General features: G+C 33.4%; 2 protein-coding genes across 4 annotated transcripts in view; one reads left to right on the top strand and one right to left on the bottom strand.

Annotated features, from left to right (window-relative positions):
• LOC105171855 (ubiquinone biosynthesis monooxygenase COQ6, mitochondrial) overlaps nt 1-3,346 on the top strand; it is a 13,179-nt gene extending 9,833 nt beyond the window's left edge. For all 3 annotated transcript variants that reach the window (XM_020697275.1, XM_011093101.2, XM_020697274.1), the window contains exons 7-11: nt 727-794; nt 875-926; nt 1,792-1,929; nt 2,056-2,655; nt 3,034-3,346. In XM_020697275.1, coding sequence (XP_020552934.1) covers nt 727-794; nt 875-926; nt 1,792-1,929; nt 2,056-2,655; nt 3,034-3,249 — 1,074 coding nt within the window. In that variant the 3' untranslated portion in view covers nt 3,250-3,346. The remainder of the gene's footprint in view (nt 1-726; nt 795-874; nt 927-1,791; nt 1,930-2,055; nt 2,656-3,033) is intronic.
• LOC105171854 (chalcone synthase) lies at nt 8,303-10,498 on the bottom strand. The gene is made up of 2 exons (XM_011093100.2): nt 10,071-10,498; nt 8,303-9,451 (listed from the first exon to the last, which is right to left on the bottom strand). Exons 1-2 carry the CDS (start codon nt 10,246-10,248, stop codon nt 8,457-8,459), a joined length of 1,173 nt encoding a protein of 390 aa, XP_011091402.1. The 5' UTR covers nt 10,249-10,498; the 3' UTR covers nt 8,303-8,456.

Below are 16,796 nucleotides of genomic sequence, written 5' to 3'. Positions count from 1 at the left end.
AAAGAAGAAAAATCACACACCAAGACCCATTTCTGTGCAGTTAGAAATAATCGTAAGATGAAATGTTCAGCACTATTCAGGTCACCAGAATCACAGACTAAAGTGATATCCATGCTCTTGTAGGGAGGAAAATGATATTGAGATTTGAAAATGAATTTTCTTGTTTCTTAAGGTCCTTTGGCGATAAGATTGGTCTAGGGAATTTTTCTTCTAGACCAGCATCTCTCTCCAAGATTTGTTCTCTGAAACATGCTCTAACTTGTTGTGAGTAAATATATGTAACTTGGAGCAGGTAAAAGGAAACTGTTATGCCTGTAAAATGTAATTTTAAGATTTTGATTTCTTCTTTCAGTAGGTTAAATAGAGGCAGGATTTGTGTGCATCAGCTGGATTTGTTTTACTTCTGTATCACTTAAAAAATTGGCCTATTTTCTCATTGTTCATATATTGATAGATAAAGAAGGAATACTGGAATATTCTGATGTCCTAAGTTTGCTCTCACTTCCTTGCTTGCAAATAGTTTCTCCCTCCATCTTACATGTCATCTTTATCTTGCTTTCTAGTGCTTCTTTCATTTAATTTTTGCATTGACAATCCTAATGTGTTTAACTTGCTCTATTATAATATCATATGGTCAGTAATTTGTCATCTACTTAAAATTAGAAAAATGTTGCTAAGGATTGTTGGAACAGTTTACATCTGAATTTGATGAATGTCTTCTTCTAGGTTTGGGATTACACTGGTTTTGGATATACAAGGTACAATGCCAGAGACATTAACAAAGAAATACTAGGGTAAGCACAATTCTGCAGCTGTCTCCTTCCGTAATGAAACCTGTAATGATCACATAATCTTGTTTGTGGTTTTCATTTAGGTGCGTTGTGGAGAATAAAGTGCTTCATAGATCTTTATTATCATGCTTACAGGTACTTAAATGTTGGAAAATGTTTGTTTTTTACATATAGAAGAAAGCTAATAATTACAATGTCATGCATGGTTATGCCTCTGTTGGTAACAGCAAGGAATAATATTTGAAAGAATGAAGAGAAGAAATGAAAAGGCAAAAAAGAAAAACAAAAATGAAGAATGCAGTGCTTATATTTCTGGCAAAAAAGAAAAACAAAAATGAAGAATGCAGTGCTTATATTTCTGGTAAATAATTTAAATAAGGTAGCTTATTTGCCACACGTCAGATGTCAAACTAGCAAAACATTGTTACATCTTCACACAGGAGACCAACTATTAAAGCCCAATCCTGTAGTTTCAGAATGACATTCCGATACGCATTTTTGAAAAGATAACAATAACATATTAGCATAACCAGACTGAAAACGGATACACATTTATATTTCTGCAGACTAAGGAGAATAGGCACGAAAATATTGTAAACTTGAAAGGGGTTGAAGGTAAACATTCCTATGGAAGGTCCTCATAATTGTTTAAGTTTTATTTGTTTATTGGTTTATTTAAGTGAGGGTAGTTTGGAACTTTCGTTTTGCGCCTTTTCTTCACAATGAAGAGAACTTGGAGCGGAGGCTTTGATAATTTCAGAAAAGGGAAGTATAGTCTGTCACTATAATAACCCCAAGGAGAGATCATCTTCCTTATTATAGAGTAAGATGCTTTCTTGAGGCCTGGAATAGTGTTTGTTGATGAAAGTTTTTTGTTAATTTTCAGCAAGTCTTGCCAATTACTCATAATATTCGCAAGGTTCATTAATTGTTTGTACTTTAATTTGAAGATTTTATTGTGTATCCTCGCTATTTTTGAGTGACATTATACTTGTTACAGAACACATCTTTCCAGCAGAAAATATATCCTTCCAGATTAAGCTCAATGACCATACATTCAAGATCCGCATCAAGTCCTCATGGATCTTTAGCTAAATTGGAACTGAGTGATGGGAATAGCTTGTACGCCAAATTAGTGGTAAGTTTCATGTAGAGCTTAACTATTCAAATTTCTCCTTATATCTGTAAGAAAAAACCATCAATCTACTCTTAATGCTTAAAAGATATTGAATTAAGCTCTCCTGCTATATGGTGCTCACTGAAGGTTGGAGCTGATGGGTCCAAATCACGAGTTAAGGAGTTAGCGGGAATAAATTCAACTGGATGGAAATATTCTCAGAATGCAATTATATGTACTGTAGAGCATATGGAGGAAAACCATTGTGCTTGGCAATGTTTTCTCCCTAATGGCCCTATTGCACTTCTGCCAATTGGGGACAATTTCAGCAATATCGTCTGGACAATGACCCCTGAAGAGTCATTGAACCGCAAATCCATGTCAGAAGTTGATTTTGTGAGAGAAATAGATCGTGCTCTTGACAATGGCTATGGCCCACATCCAAATTCTCAACTGTTTGGTGGCAGAGCTGCATTCTCTTGGCTCACTGGAGATACAACAGTATCCACCAATGAGTGTTTTGAAGTTCCTCCCAGAGTGACTAAAGTAGCCTCCGAAAGAATGGTGTTTCCACTGTCTCTGAATCATGCTACTAGCTATGCATTAAAACGTGTTGTTCTTATCGGTGATGCTGCACACACTGTTCATCCTTTGGCTGGTCAAGGAGTTAATATGGGATTTGGAGATGCATTCTCTCTTGCAAAGGTTATTGCTGAAGGCATTGCAGTTGGATCTGATATTGGGGAGGTATGCTAACATTCCTTGGCATAATGACATAGATATCGCTTAAGGTTTGAGCATGTTACAAAAACACCATCTGGTTTAAACAATTAAGATGCCCAATGCAGTCCAACTTTACATCATAAATTCACCCACAGCATCCGGTTTTTTATGTGGAATATGTAATGTAAAATATGAGCAAGAATGGCAACATAATTTTTCAATACGCAGGCCTTTCCCTCTTTTTTTTTTTCTTTTTTTCGTTTAATCCGTAATACCCAAACCTGAGGGTACATGTCAGTATAAGCATTCCGTAATCTTCCTTTGTTATTCCAGCTCTTAAGATGTGACAATTTGTAGGACATGAGCATTTATCTAAATCATGACCGTTCCATGGTTACTCAGGTGTCATTGCTAAGAGGATATGAATCAGACAGGAGACCTGCAAACTTGACAATGATGGCAATTCTGGATGGCTTTCAGAAGGCATATTCCGTTGATTTCAGACCACTCAATGTACTGCGTGCTGCTGCATTCCAAGGGGCTCATTATATTGCACCATTGAAAAGGCAAATAATTTCGTATGCCTCTGGTGAGCAGAGATTTCCGCTTTTCTCATGACTTGTAACAGTTAATTTTCAGAACCATGCTAGTTCTTTTTGTGAATGATGAATTCTATAACATGAAGTTTTAATGGAAGCCACTTTTTCTTTTATGATGTTTGGTCCCCTTGACCCGTCCAAATCCAATTTTCATCCCTCTTTATCTTCTAATTCAAGATCCAGCTTCAATTGCTGATGGTTTTAAGGGCCTTCACAGTTTATCATTGTTGGTTATTACCACGAACAGTTCAGTCTCCTTTCCATGTTGAATACATTCATCATCTAATACCATATTGTGGGTGCACAGGTTTTTGTTAGTATCAGTAATTCTTCTCTAGGTGTTCGACTACTGTAGTCAGGCACTCGCGCAATAGAGTAGGACTAGTGAGTTGATCTCTGGTAACTTTAGTTTCACAAACAACGGTTATTAGCACCAAAAATTTATAGTCCGCGGAGTCTCAGAGTGACCACACTCCATGCCTACTTCTCTTCTATAAGTTTCATAAAAAATGAATGGGTGTCGATCATTTTGGACTCCAGGGCCTCGGAGTTCTGCGAGTCACCTAAGATGTACCTCTTAGTACTCATTCTGACCCTGAAAGTTTGAGTTCTAATTCTGTAGCAGGGGTTTACCTACACTAGTTTTAGCATTTGTAGCAGAATACTGGGAAGACTGATTCTTTCTTCACCCATTCTTTCTTGTTCACTGTTATCACTCATTCAAACCTTGAACGTTAGATGTTTGAATTTGTGGTTCCGTAGTGGAAAATTTATTTTGGTACTCGAATTTTAGTACTAATGTCAAATAGATACATTAATTTCCTCCTTAGGATTTGAATTTGTCGTTACTGTCAGATTGATGCATAGTTTTGACAGAATATTTAGAAAAGTCTATCTATGTAAATAGCAACACCGTTTCAGAAGACTGAATGTAGAACTAGGCCAAGTTCCAAATATTTATTGCGTTGTGGTCCTAAACTACGCTTGATTACATGTATCTATATTGTTTATTAAGTGTGAGAGACTGTAAAGTAACTCAATTTTGTTTACAAAACATTTACTTATTTTTTAATAATTTTTAAAAAATAATTTAATAATTTAAATATTTTTAATAAATAAATTATTTATTTTACTAATTCTAGTATAACTTGTATAAACTGCATAAATTATTTTAAGTTACAATTTATTAATCTTAAAAAATTAAATTATAAACAAAAATAGAGGATAAATAATTTTAAATACTTATAAAAGTGTGATAATTTTTTAATTTTAAATTTATAAATTAATTAATTTAATATTTTAATTATTAAAAGGTGTAATTTTATATAGAGATTTAATCAATAAAAGTTAATAAAATAATTTTAATTTAAATTAAAAATTAATATAAATAATAAATAATATTACGAAATATATTATTTATCCTCATAAATATTACTTCGACACCCCTAAGGGCTAAGGGCATTTCTATCATTGAAAAATTAAATTAAAGCTTGACCGAGTCAACAGGGGTATTTTGGGGTCTTAAAAGATGACAGGGGTGGTTTTTATAAATAATTAAGGGTGATTTATATAAAATAACAATATGTGGGGGTGTAACTGTAATTATTTCTTATTTAATTTGATCATTGGTGGTCCTTCAATTTACTCATATAAAATAACAAATTTTACATTTTTACTTGTGATCCTAGATTTTCAATATCTTTACCATAAATAGAATTCCTCAATGCTTGGACCATTAAGAGAATATTAGGAAAAAGAGAAAAAAATGTAAATAAATAACGTTTGATGAGGAGACGTACATCTGTAGACAAGTGCCCATGTAAACATATTTATTTGTATACATGTAACGTGCTTTCATAAAAAATCACAAACAAGAAAAAGAAGAGGTTGTGTGCCAGGAAATCGAGTACAAACCAATTAGAGAGGACATTCAAAGTGATAAAATGGGGCCTAATTGCATAAAAAGATGTGTGTGGTAGGACTAAACCAGAAAGAAAATGTAATAAAAATGGGGCCTAATTGCATAGAATGGGAGATAAGGTGCAGATTGTGATTTTGTTTCTTAGTGAATTGGGAGCTTTAGACACAAAGATTCTAACCCAATTTCGTGGCTGTCTTTCTAGAAATACTTCTTTTTTTGCAAGTAACCAAATGGAGAAAATGGGAAACCATCCTCATGTAGAGAGTTGGTCTCTCACCCTTTATCCCCAAATCCACCAAAATTTTAGTAGCTTGAGAAAAATTCAGCTCCATTTTTCACATTTATGACCAAATGTATGTTTTTTCTTTTTTTTTTTTTTATAATTGTGTAACGTGGGTTGTTCTCTTAACAATTTTTTTTTCCCTAGGAATAATTATATTTACACCCCTCATCTATTATTCTTTTACACAAATCATTCCTATTTTTTTAAAATTACAGAAACCACCTCTGATAGCATTTAAAACCTCAAAATGTCCCTGTTGACTTGGTCAAACTTTAATTTAATTTTTCAATGATAGAAATACTGTCAGGGGTGTTTTGTAATTACCAAAAAATAGAGAAGGTGTTAAAGTAATATTTATGGGGATGATTAGTATGACGGCATAGACTGGAGTTGAGGGACGATAGGATTGGAACGAATGAATAATTTTTTAAAAAAATAATTTAATAATTTAAAATATTTTTGTAATAAATAAACTATTTATTTTACTAATTTTAATATAATTTATAAAGTGCATAAATTATTTAAATTATAATTTATTAATTTTAATAAAATTTTGATTATAAATAAAAAATAGCTAATAAATAATTTTGTAATCTTAATAATTTTCAAAACTTATAGAAGTGTTATAATTTTTTAAAATTTAAACTTATAATTGAATATTTTAATTATTAAAAGATGTATTTTTATATAAAGATTTAATTAAGAAAAGTTAATAAAATAATTTTAATTTAAATTAAAAATAAGTGTAAATAATAAAAAAATATACGTGAACATATTATCATCCTTATAAACAGTACTTTGACACATCCTTTTCCTTTTGGTAATTACAAGATACCTTAGGCCATTTCTGTCATTGAAAAATTAAATAAAAGTTTAATCAAGTCAACAGAGATACTTTGGGATTTTAAAGGTTGTTAGGGGTAGTTTCTGTAATTTTTAAAAAGGCAAGAACGATTTGCGTAAAATGACAATAGATGAGGGGGTGTAAATATAATTATCACTTAAATAAACTACCCTTGCTTTTTGCCACCAGAGGTATTTATGTAATTACGTAAAAGACGGGGTGATTTGTATAACTAAACCATAAATTATGGAACAGAATATTTTTTTAGTCAAATGAAACAAGGCCAGAATTCTTTTTGGTACCATAAATATGAAAGTGGCGCTTCTAGTATCGTAAAACTTAAAATCACGTCCTTTTAGTTCCAAAAAAATATGATTTTGGGATTTTTTTTTAGTCTTAAAATTACGTCTTTTTAGTTTCAAATAATGAGTGTCAAAATCACAACGTACGTGACTTTTTGTAACAAAAAATATGTAATTATTAATTTTATGGGAGTAAAAACGACACTTACCATAATTATGGTATCAAAATAAATTCTAGCCTTATTTTATAGGATTAAAAAAGTATAGTGTCATAAATTATGAGTAGTTATCTTATTGAAATACTTAACTTTGATAAATTATTCAATTGACTTTCCTCTTACTTATTTAATTAAATGAATATAATAAAAACTTTTGAATTAAAAGCACACGGAGCGTGCGTCAGCTATTAGCTTTTAATTAATATAATTCTTTTCTTCCTTCTAATTGTTCCAGAATATATAATTAAGTTTACACAGTATTTGGATCACTAAAACAAAATACGACAGACAGTATCTGACTTCATTAAATTGTGGTATAGTTGAAGGTCATGATGGAAGTTTCTTGATGGGATAAGGGGCTGTTTGGTTGTATATAATGAATAGGTGGGCCGAAAGCGAAGGGGCCTGTTTGGTTATGTATAAATGAATCGGTGTATGGTTGTTGGGTTGAGCGATGTCCGTTTGGCCACGTTGCTGATGTTCACAGGCGGAACTGTTCGTTAGGCAGTACTTCTTATTGACAACGACAAACGTACGACTCAAATATCATTTTTTTAGTCACAATAACATATAATATTGGAATAATTAAAATGCTTTTTTTATATTTGATGTATTTATACATAAATTTTCATTTAATTTGACTATAAACTCAAAAATATTGGGCTTCTTCTTTTTCTTTTTTTGGGTATTTTAATTTAATGTAACAAAAAGTTAAGTTATTTTTAAAAACTCATAACTATTTTATAAATGTGTTTATAATCTAGGACTAAATTTGCGATTTTGTCTAATTTGTACCATCCACGTTGCACATATAATTTTGTATTGCACTTCACCTGCATATATTACATATATGTATAAATATATAAATTACATTAATTTTATAATACATGTTATCTGTACATGTAAAGTACATTAATATAAAATATAAAATTAATTTATATTAAAATCAGACCCAAACTATATTATTTATAAATCCCATAACACTTATTGCAACTGTGTTTAACCTAATTAAATTAAGTAAACATTCTTGCATTAATTTAACTGAATTACACAAGTATAGTCACTTAAATAATAAATAGGGTAAATTTGTGCATATCAGCAAATTCCTGCCACTTTTAAAAAATCGTTGGCCGGAATTCTATAATTGCCAAAATAAAACACTAATTTTGGGATACTATTTGCTACCCCTTTATATAAAATGCTTGTTTTGCCGCTCATTATATATGAAACAGTAAATACAATTAAATCAAATTCCAAATATAATTTATGCTTATATGAACTGTTGAGTTATATGTATATATAGCTGCATCAATTGAAATCATGACTACAGCTTCAGCCGATTTGTAGCCCTTAATTCATAATGTCGACCTAGAAGCTAGACCAAATAATGCTTTCATTAATTAAAAGATACCTTCAGTGTATATGTTCTTCAATTTGCACCAACAAAAAAAAAAAAAAAAAGACAAAACCGGGAAACATCCTTATAATACACGAATTCTTCATCTTGACACACCATATATGTTATTACAACAACATGCCACATTAATTCAACAACCATAAATGTAAATTTTGAAAGGCAATGCATCTCAATTGACAACAAGATCGGACCTAGAGATAGAACATGCACGACATTAATGGTAACAACTGCCACATAACCCTCAATTGATTGGCACACTGTGTAGCACCACGGTCTCAACGGTGAGGCCCGGCCCGAACCCAAATAGCACTCCCCAATCTAGGCCTTCCCCGGTGGAGTTCATTCCCTCCTTGGCCGAGGACTTCCTCATCTCGTCCAGTATAAAGAGTACGCATGCGCTCGACATGTTCCCATACTCGCTCAGCACGTGTCTGGTTGATCGGAGTTTTTCGGGCTTGAGGGCTAGCTTTTCCTCGACCTGATCAAGAATCGCGGGCCCGCCTGGATGCGCGATCCAGAAAATAGAGTTCCAATCAGAAATACCCAAAGGCTCAAACGCTTCCTTCAAACTCTTCTCTATGTTCTTAGATATCAGGCCCGGAACATCTTTCAGGAGGTGGAAAGTCAGTCCAACCTCACGCAAATGCCCATCAATGGCACCATGGCTGTCAGGCAGAAGTGTTTGCGCCGCCGAGACAATCTGGAAAAGTGGCCGCTCGACCCCCACCACCGGGTCCGAACCCACGATGACCGCGGCTGCACCGTCACCGAACAACGCCTGCCCAACAAGACTATCCAAGTGACTGTCACTCGGGCCACGGAACGTCACGGCCGTGATCTCCGAGCAAACAACCAAAACCCTGGCACCTGCGTTGTTCTCCGCCAGGTCTTTGGCCATACGGAGCACGGTGCCGCCGGCAAAGCAGCCCTGTTGGTACATCATGAAGCGCTTGACGGAGGGGCGGAGGCCGAGGAGCTTGGTCAGCTGGTAGTCGGCGCCGGGCATGTCCACACCGCTGGTGGTGCAAAACACGAGGTGGGTGATCTTGGATTTTGGCTGCCCCCATTCCTTGATCGCCTTTTGGGCAGCTTCTTTGCCGAGCTTGGGCACCTCCACCACCACGATGTCTTGACGGGCGTCCAGCGACGGCGCCATGTATGCGCATATGTTTGGATTCTCTTTCAGGATTTCTTCTGTCAAGTACATGTAACGTTTCTTGATCATGGACTTCTCGCCTGCGTATTTTACAGAAAATAGTATAAAATTTTTAGTAAAAATCATAGAACTATAAAGAAGTAATCTAAGCATCCACGATTCTTCTTTTCTAATTAAAAATAAAATATGGAAAAGTATATACACATTGCATGTCTAAAGAAAAAAAATTCTAATTCAAATCGACTTTGATCCAATCTGATCTAATTATATGACAAATGCAATATATTTTTTATACAATTGATATACATTTAAAAAAAAGTGACAAATGACATAACAAATATATTATACTTATTTTGTGATTGATTTAATTCAACCAAACTTGTTTTGGGTAACAAAGAATTGTGTGAACGAAAACCCGGTGGCAACTTAATCATGGGACCATGATTCTTCCATGCAAAAGCCCTACTAATTTCTCAGCCACCACCACTGCAGAGCTTCTTTAATTTGTTAGAACTCTTTTGACTTATCTTTTTCAAGCATGCATTCTTGAACTAAGTGAAACCCTAATGAATATTGCACATTCATGTGTGTTAAGCACACATTTCTATATGTAAATTCATCGTACTATACTGTCAGCAGAAAAAAGGGTTGTCATAAATGGGAAGAAGAGGAATTCTGCAAATGGTAATAACATCTTACACATGCGCTTAAATTTCTCTTTGAGCTCAGTCTTGTGTTCGCTATCAGTGATGCGGAAATAGTAATCAGGGTACGTGCTCTGATCCACGCAGTTGGTTGGAGTCGCGGTCCCAATTGCCAAGACGGTGGCCGGCCCTTCAGCCCGTTGAGCCCTACGAATCTCCTCAACGGTCACCATTTTCAGCCGGAAAAGTGTAGGTTGCGGAGGTGGTGGCTATTAGGGGTGGTAGTAACAAATATTTGTTGTGCTTGTCCGAAATCTAGGGTTGCCGGGGGGGTCTTTATATGAGGGTTTATCTGTTTGGTAGCTGAATCACGTGGTGGAGGAACAGCCTTGTTAAGTAGCCTCAACAACTTTTGGGGATGGGGGACAAATTGCTACGTGGAGTAAACCATCCACATGAATTGGAATTTTCGTACCTAATTTTTCACTTAAAATTAGGTTCCAAGATTGTAAGAGATGTAGCTATTGAGGTTTTTACACTATAATTTGAATTTTGTGTTAAGGAAAAAAGTTAGGTGCTTGTAATTCTAATCTAATACAGGCGAAGGTTTCCCAAAAAAATTAAATTTTTCTACATTAAATGACTATGGTTTAAGAAATCACAGTAAATCAATACTATCTATCAAGATAAAATAAAACCAATGTAAATACTTAATATTCTTTTATATGATTAATCAAAATATATTTATCATGATTTTTCGTTATACTTAATGTATCGACATCTCTTGCAAAAACAACTGTTAATAACCATTGTGCAATCGTAGTTAATTAATACGTATTATAATTTATACTTTTGACTATAGTAATTAATTATAACGAAAAATTATATTAATTTTCTTGTAACGAAACAGGGCAATAGAAAAAAAAAAAAAAAAAGAGAAAAAACCCACCAAAAAGACGAAAGGATAATACAAAATAATGTCATGCACATCCATATTTTGATTGTAACATAGAAAACATGACTTAAAAAATAAGGAAAAGGAAAAGCACAAAGTAGATTACATCCTTTGCATTAAGAATTCTAACTTGTAGCTTGGTGTGAAGTGCGTTTGGATTGCAAACTCTCGATTTATTCGCCATCAAAAATGTTCAGAAAAAGTTACATAAACTGCATATTGTAATGTGAAAGACACCAAAACCATAAACCACATGAGTGCATATATATATATATGTTTGGTTGAGATGCATGCATATGATGTTTAAGGGCAATCACAAGACAATTTTAAGGTTTCAAGGAAAGGTAAGAAGAAGAAGTGTAAGTTTGCGTAGATGGGTCCCAAGATATGGTAATAAATAGATGGTAGATACCACCAATCAGCAAAGTCAGTTGAAAATTTTGGGTACTAGCAATTTGTGTGACCTAAAATTTGTAGTGAAAGGTGGGTGAACATTTGGAGTTATGCCCAAAAATGAGGATAATGTTTGGCAAAGGCTAAAGAATTAGTTATATGCCTTCACATATATTATAACAGTTCAGATTTTTTAGGCTCAAAATATATTTTTTATCCTATAATTTTGACACTTTGTCATTTTTATCTTATATCCTTTTGGAATTACGAAAATATTTTATTATTTTTTGACATTTCGTCGTTTTGATTCTTTTAGTGTCGGGGTTTGCAAAAGTCACCGAAATAAATTATGTGCGACTCACATAGATCATTTAAAATTTGTGTTTATGTTCTGATTGGTTTATGTTAAATGTAATTTGATATTTTTTTTAATAGGTTGGTCCATATCCATAATTAATATGTTTTGAAAATTTTATTAGACCAAACTTAATATTGACACAAATTTATGAGATAATTATTAATTAGGCTAGTTTGAAAATCTAAGTTTGTGCATCTATAAATACCTATGTGTAGTTGGGATTTTGCAAGAGACAAGACGAAGAAATTCCATAGAAATTAATCTTAAGTTTGTTTTCCTCTACTTCTCGTCTCTCTTCCTCACCTAACACTTTACTTTTTTCCAACATGGATGAAAAATATATTTTTTAAAAAAAAAATTGACGTGGCACATGATTCCAACAACTTTTGTAAATCCGACAACAATAATTAAGAAATATCAAAAGATAATTACATAACTCTTTTGTAATTCCTAAAAAGAAAGAATATATGGAAATGCCAAAATTACAAGAGAGATGATTTATTCCAGTAACTTTTGCAAAATCTGGCATCGAAAGGCCCAAAATTGCAAAGTATCAAAAAGGTACAGAACTATTTTACAACCGTAAAAAAATTAAGGATAAAAATACTAAAGTGTCGAAATTATAAGACCAAAAATATATTTAGGCCCGATTTTTTATTACAAATTGATATTATATATTTTGTGTATACAGGTTTTTTAATCTCTTAAATACAAGTTATTTTTATATATAATATGAAATAAAATATTAATTTGTAATAGAAAATCTTTATTACCACAAGTAGTCATTTCCACGAGGTTTTTTATAGAGTAGCCAGTCCTCAGATAATTATCAATAAAATTAGCACTATAAGACGGTGGAGTATTATTTCCTAATTATATGACTATTACTTAAAAATTATAATAAATCAATATTATATACCAAGATTAAAATAAATTAATATAAAAATTTAAATTTTTTTTTTATCATGGTTAATCAACATTGCCACCCATTTTTAGCTATGCAAAAACGCCTTACTACATAGAACCAATAGCCAAAAGCTATTGTGTAGCCGTTGTAGTTAGTATTTACCATAATCTTTTACTTTTTACTTTTATAATTAATCATAATTAAAGTCATATTTTTTTAAAAGACACATTAAAAAAATCAAGCAAACGTTGCGGGATAAGAGTTGCATTCTCAACCAATGGTACATGTTTTAGCCTACTGGTTAAGGTTAAGGTCTCGTGAATGACTTTAAGGTCATTAGTTTGAGTCTCGCTAAAAGTGTGGGAATTTATCTCACTTTATGTGAGTTATTATAATTTATATAATCTTATTCATATTGATGTATTGATTAAAATGATGTATTGCTTATTTATCGATATGTTAATATAATCATATATATATATATATAGTATGAAATTATGAAATTTTTATTGAAGATTTTATAATTTTGACCACCTTTTTCTTTACTGAACTTATATTAATTCCAGTAATCAGAGTATGCCAAAAAATTCATAATCCTGCCAAATTAAAAGGTAGATACAAAATACTCATTTTTTTTTTTAATGGAAAAATTGCAATATTGGTTTTGTATTTTATTTGGAGGATGATAGTTTTAACCCTATATAAATCTACTTTGATAATTACTTTAAAGTTGAAAAATTTTCATATATTGAAAATAAAAATGGTCTGAATTTGATGAAACGACTGAAAGAGTACACATGACATTATAAACTTAATTGGGTGCTATTTTTTTGGTCGTTTTTGTTCTTAATATGTAAAATTCTTAAAATTACAGAATAAAATTTCTCAAAAAAAAATTATATAAAACTATAAAATTTCTAATACTCATATTTATGGGATTAAAATTATAATTTTCTCCGATTTAACAAGTGAGTTCGATCAGGAAGATGGACGGGACCAAAAAGAATTATTACCACCCAAAAATAATGATGGGATAGGTGATTGGTCCTTACCTACTTCCAAATTAACGATGTCAGGCAAAAGAATAGTAATTTCTTTCCACCATCGCAGTCGAGCTTGGGCGTGGTATTATCGCGTCGGATCGAATATTTAGTATATGCTAAATATCGAAACACAATTTTCTGTTCAATTGGATAAATTATCGAAAAAGTTTAGTTGAATTTGGTAAATTATTCAAAACACTGAAAAAGAAAATTCGTAAATTGAGGGGCCTCCATTTCAATGCAATTCTGACAACACATAATATTTGAGATGCATAGGTTGTATGGTCACCCTACAAGCAGTTGAATGTACTAAAGATCTGCACAAGACACACAACTGTTCAATTAACACAAATTTAAAAGACAATAAATATGGTGGTTAGATACCTGAACTCTTCATAATTGAAGTGTTTGTATACTTTACCCCAATGTACGACGGCGTGTGTTATCTGCCTGGGAATTTCGCCATGTGTCGACCATTCCCAGGATCCTGTTATTGAGCTGGATCTGGGCCTCTGTGTATGTTAGAACCCATTTAGGAACAATATCTATCGCCGGACAGCCTGTTAAGAAACTAGAGGTACAAGTCTTTTTATTTGAATCAGCATTCTGATAAAAAGTATTGGTTGATAGAGAAAGGGCCTGGGAAGCTTCTTTTTTTTGTTTACAAAAGTAATCTTTCAGCCAACAATTTTATATTTCGTCTTTGATATTTTAGCTGTATTAGTAGAATATGATTTATTACAAGACTCTGCCTTTATTAATACGTCAGTTGAGATAATGGGTAGGGTAAAATGCAATTTATCTAGGCAGAAAGTCCCTCCAGTAAAAATAAATTAAATCAATTTCAATCAAGATCCATTTGTCTTTTATTTAATTTAATTAAACAAAAGTCCATATATATACTTTAATTCTATTAAAATACGTAAGCACATTAATAAGTTAATTTATTAATGAAGCTCAAATAATTAATTAATGCAAACCCATCTATACTAAATATTAGTAAGGGCATGTTTGGGCTTGGCAAAAAGGCTTGCTACCACAAGAGAATGGTAGTTGGGGTGGAAGACAGACATTCTGCCACATCGTAGCGCAGTGTCCATATGCTATGCCGGCTACTTACTTGGCACGTTACATAGCATTAAGTATTGACACAAGTAAAATGTTGTAGGAAACCTTTTGCCATTTTATTAGAAAGGTGTTTGCCATAGCTTTTATTTTATGGTGGGTATCAGATGTAAAAATAAATTATAAGTTAAATGATCGTAAAATGACAGTGTTCCAAAATATTGTATTTTGTTTTAAATATCAGTCACACTTAACAACAATTTTAGGATTTTTTATCGTTCGTAAATAGAAAAATATTGTGTTTTATTTAAAAAAATAAATTAATTTAAAAATTATACTTCTATAAATTTGAAAATTATATTTTTACTATTTTTATAAATACGTATACAAAGACTTGATATAGAAACGCTAATTAATGTCAATCATAATTACTGTCTTCTTCAATCTCTTATTCCTCGTCAAAGCTATCTTCGTTAGTGTCGTCATCAGATTCGCAGTCCACCGATCAGGATGTACCTGCTCTTTGTTGATTAGCAACAGAAAGATCAACGACTAATTGAATACCATTTGGGTCATACAGGTCATAACTATGGTTACCCATTGCAATTTGTGGGGTAGGTACCGCCTCATCCTCTTATAACACAACTTTGGTCCACCGCAAGTCATCGATTACTTTTTTGGCTCTTGTTTTGCATACAACAATCCGTTCCACTTTGTCTCGCTTCATGTTAAGGTACTCTGTGTAGTAGACTTGTACTGCTTGTTTTGCTAGGATGAATGGTTCGTTCTTTTGATAAACTTTCTTGAAATTTACATCAGTGAGGTGATGACGAGGTTGTACCTTCGTACCTCTCACGGGATTGATCCAAGCATTTAAACAGAACGATTTGCATGTTTGTAATAAATGGGTAATTCAACTGAATTATCTCTTCGAGAATCTCATAGAAGTCGCAGTCCCTGTTGGTACATGATGAGCTTTTGGCATACATCCTATCGTTCATAGTTGACTTGCCTACGCTGTATATCTAGTGTGAAAATTGTAGCCATTTACAAAGTAGCATGGAAATGTTGTGATCTTAGCTATAGAACCCCAATAGTGCAACTTCAAAAGCTCGTTGTCTGTATAAGTCAATTCGAATTTAACCTGTATTGATAATATTAAAGAAATCATATATTGACAAATTATAGTTGACACAATTAAAAATACACAACTTAGACGACGTTTGAACTATGTTAGAAAAAGTGGCCCAAATCCGGAAGCCCACCCACATCAAAGCCCATTACCACCTGGAGGCCCCAACCCGGTACCCGACCCGCTCCACTCTGCCCGACCCGGTTTGACTTATATATGTACCCCCTTATCCTCAAACCCTAATTAGTTCTCTCTCTCTCTTCATTCGGTTCCGCCGCTTCCTCCTTCTCTCTCTCTCTAAACCGAGATGTCCGTTCGGTCTTCCTCTCCCGTCTGTTTCCGGCGGTTTCTAAAGGCCAACCTAATGGCTCTTAGGAAACCGCCGAAACCGCCTAACAAACTATATCTCCGGATGATTTCTAGCCTATATATACGGAGGTCTCATTTCCCCTAAATCTCTCGGCCGGAAAAAGGAAATCTGTTTTCTACTCTTGTTCTTCGTGATATCTACTGTGAGAGTGTTCTGTGTGAAGTGAGAGTGTCCGATCTTTGTGTTCGGGTCTTGGTTGGGTGCCGAGTGTTGTGGAGCAACCGTGAGGGCTTGCCGTGTGTGGTTGGGTACGGTATTTGTGACCGTGTCCCTTTAAGATTGGATCTGGCTCTATCTCCTGAGCCACATCCAAACAGTTGATTCGTTGTTCTATTTCTTCTGTTTCTTTGTTATATTCTGTTCTGTAATATTTGTTATTCTTTTGGCCTGTAATATTGAGGAGTTTCGTACTCCGTTCATCTGTAATAGTTGATAGGCTATTATTTGAAAGAAATACCACTGGAGGGTTATTCCCTACAGTGGTATCAGAGCCAGCATCTCTGACCCGTGGTGATCCTTGGTGGCGGTAACATTCGATAAACCCCTCCTCTGGTTTTT

The sequence above is a fragment of the Sesamum indicum genome, linkage group LG10 (assembly GCF_000512975.1).
Source record: "Sesamum indicum cultivar Zhongzhi No. 13 linkage group LG10, S_indicum_v1.0, whole genome shotgun sequence".
In the NCBI taxonomy this organism is placed as follows: domain Eukaryota; kingdom Viridiplantae; phylum Streptophyta; class Magnoliopsida; order Lamiales; family Pedaliaceae; genus Sesamum; species Sesamum indicum.
Note: the sequence above shows the minus strand (reverse complement) of the source record. Positions and strands in the feature narration are given on the sequence as shown.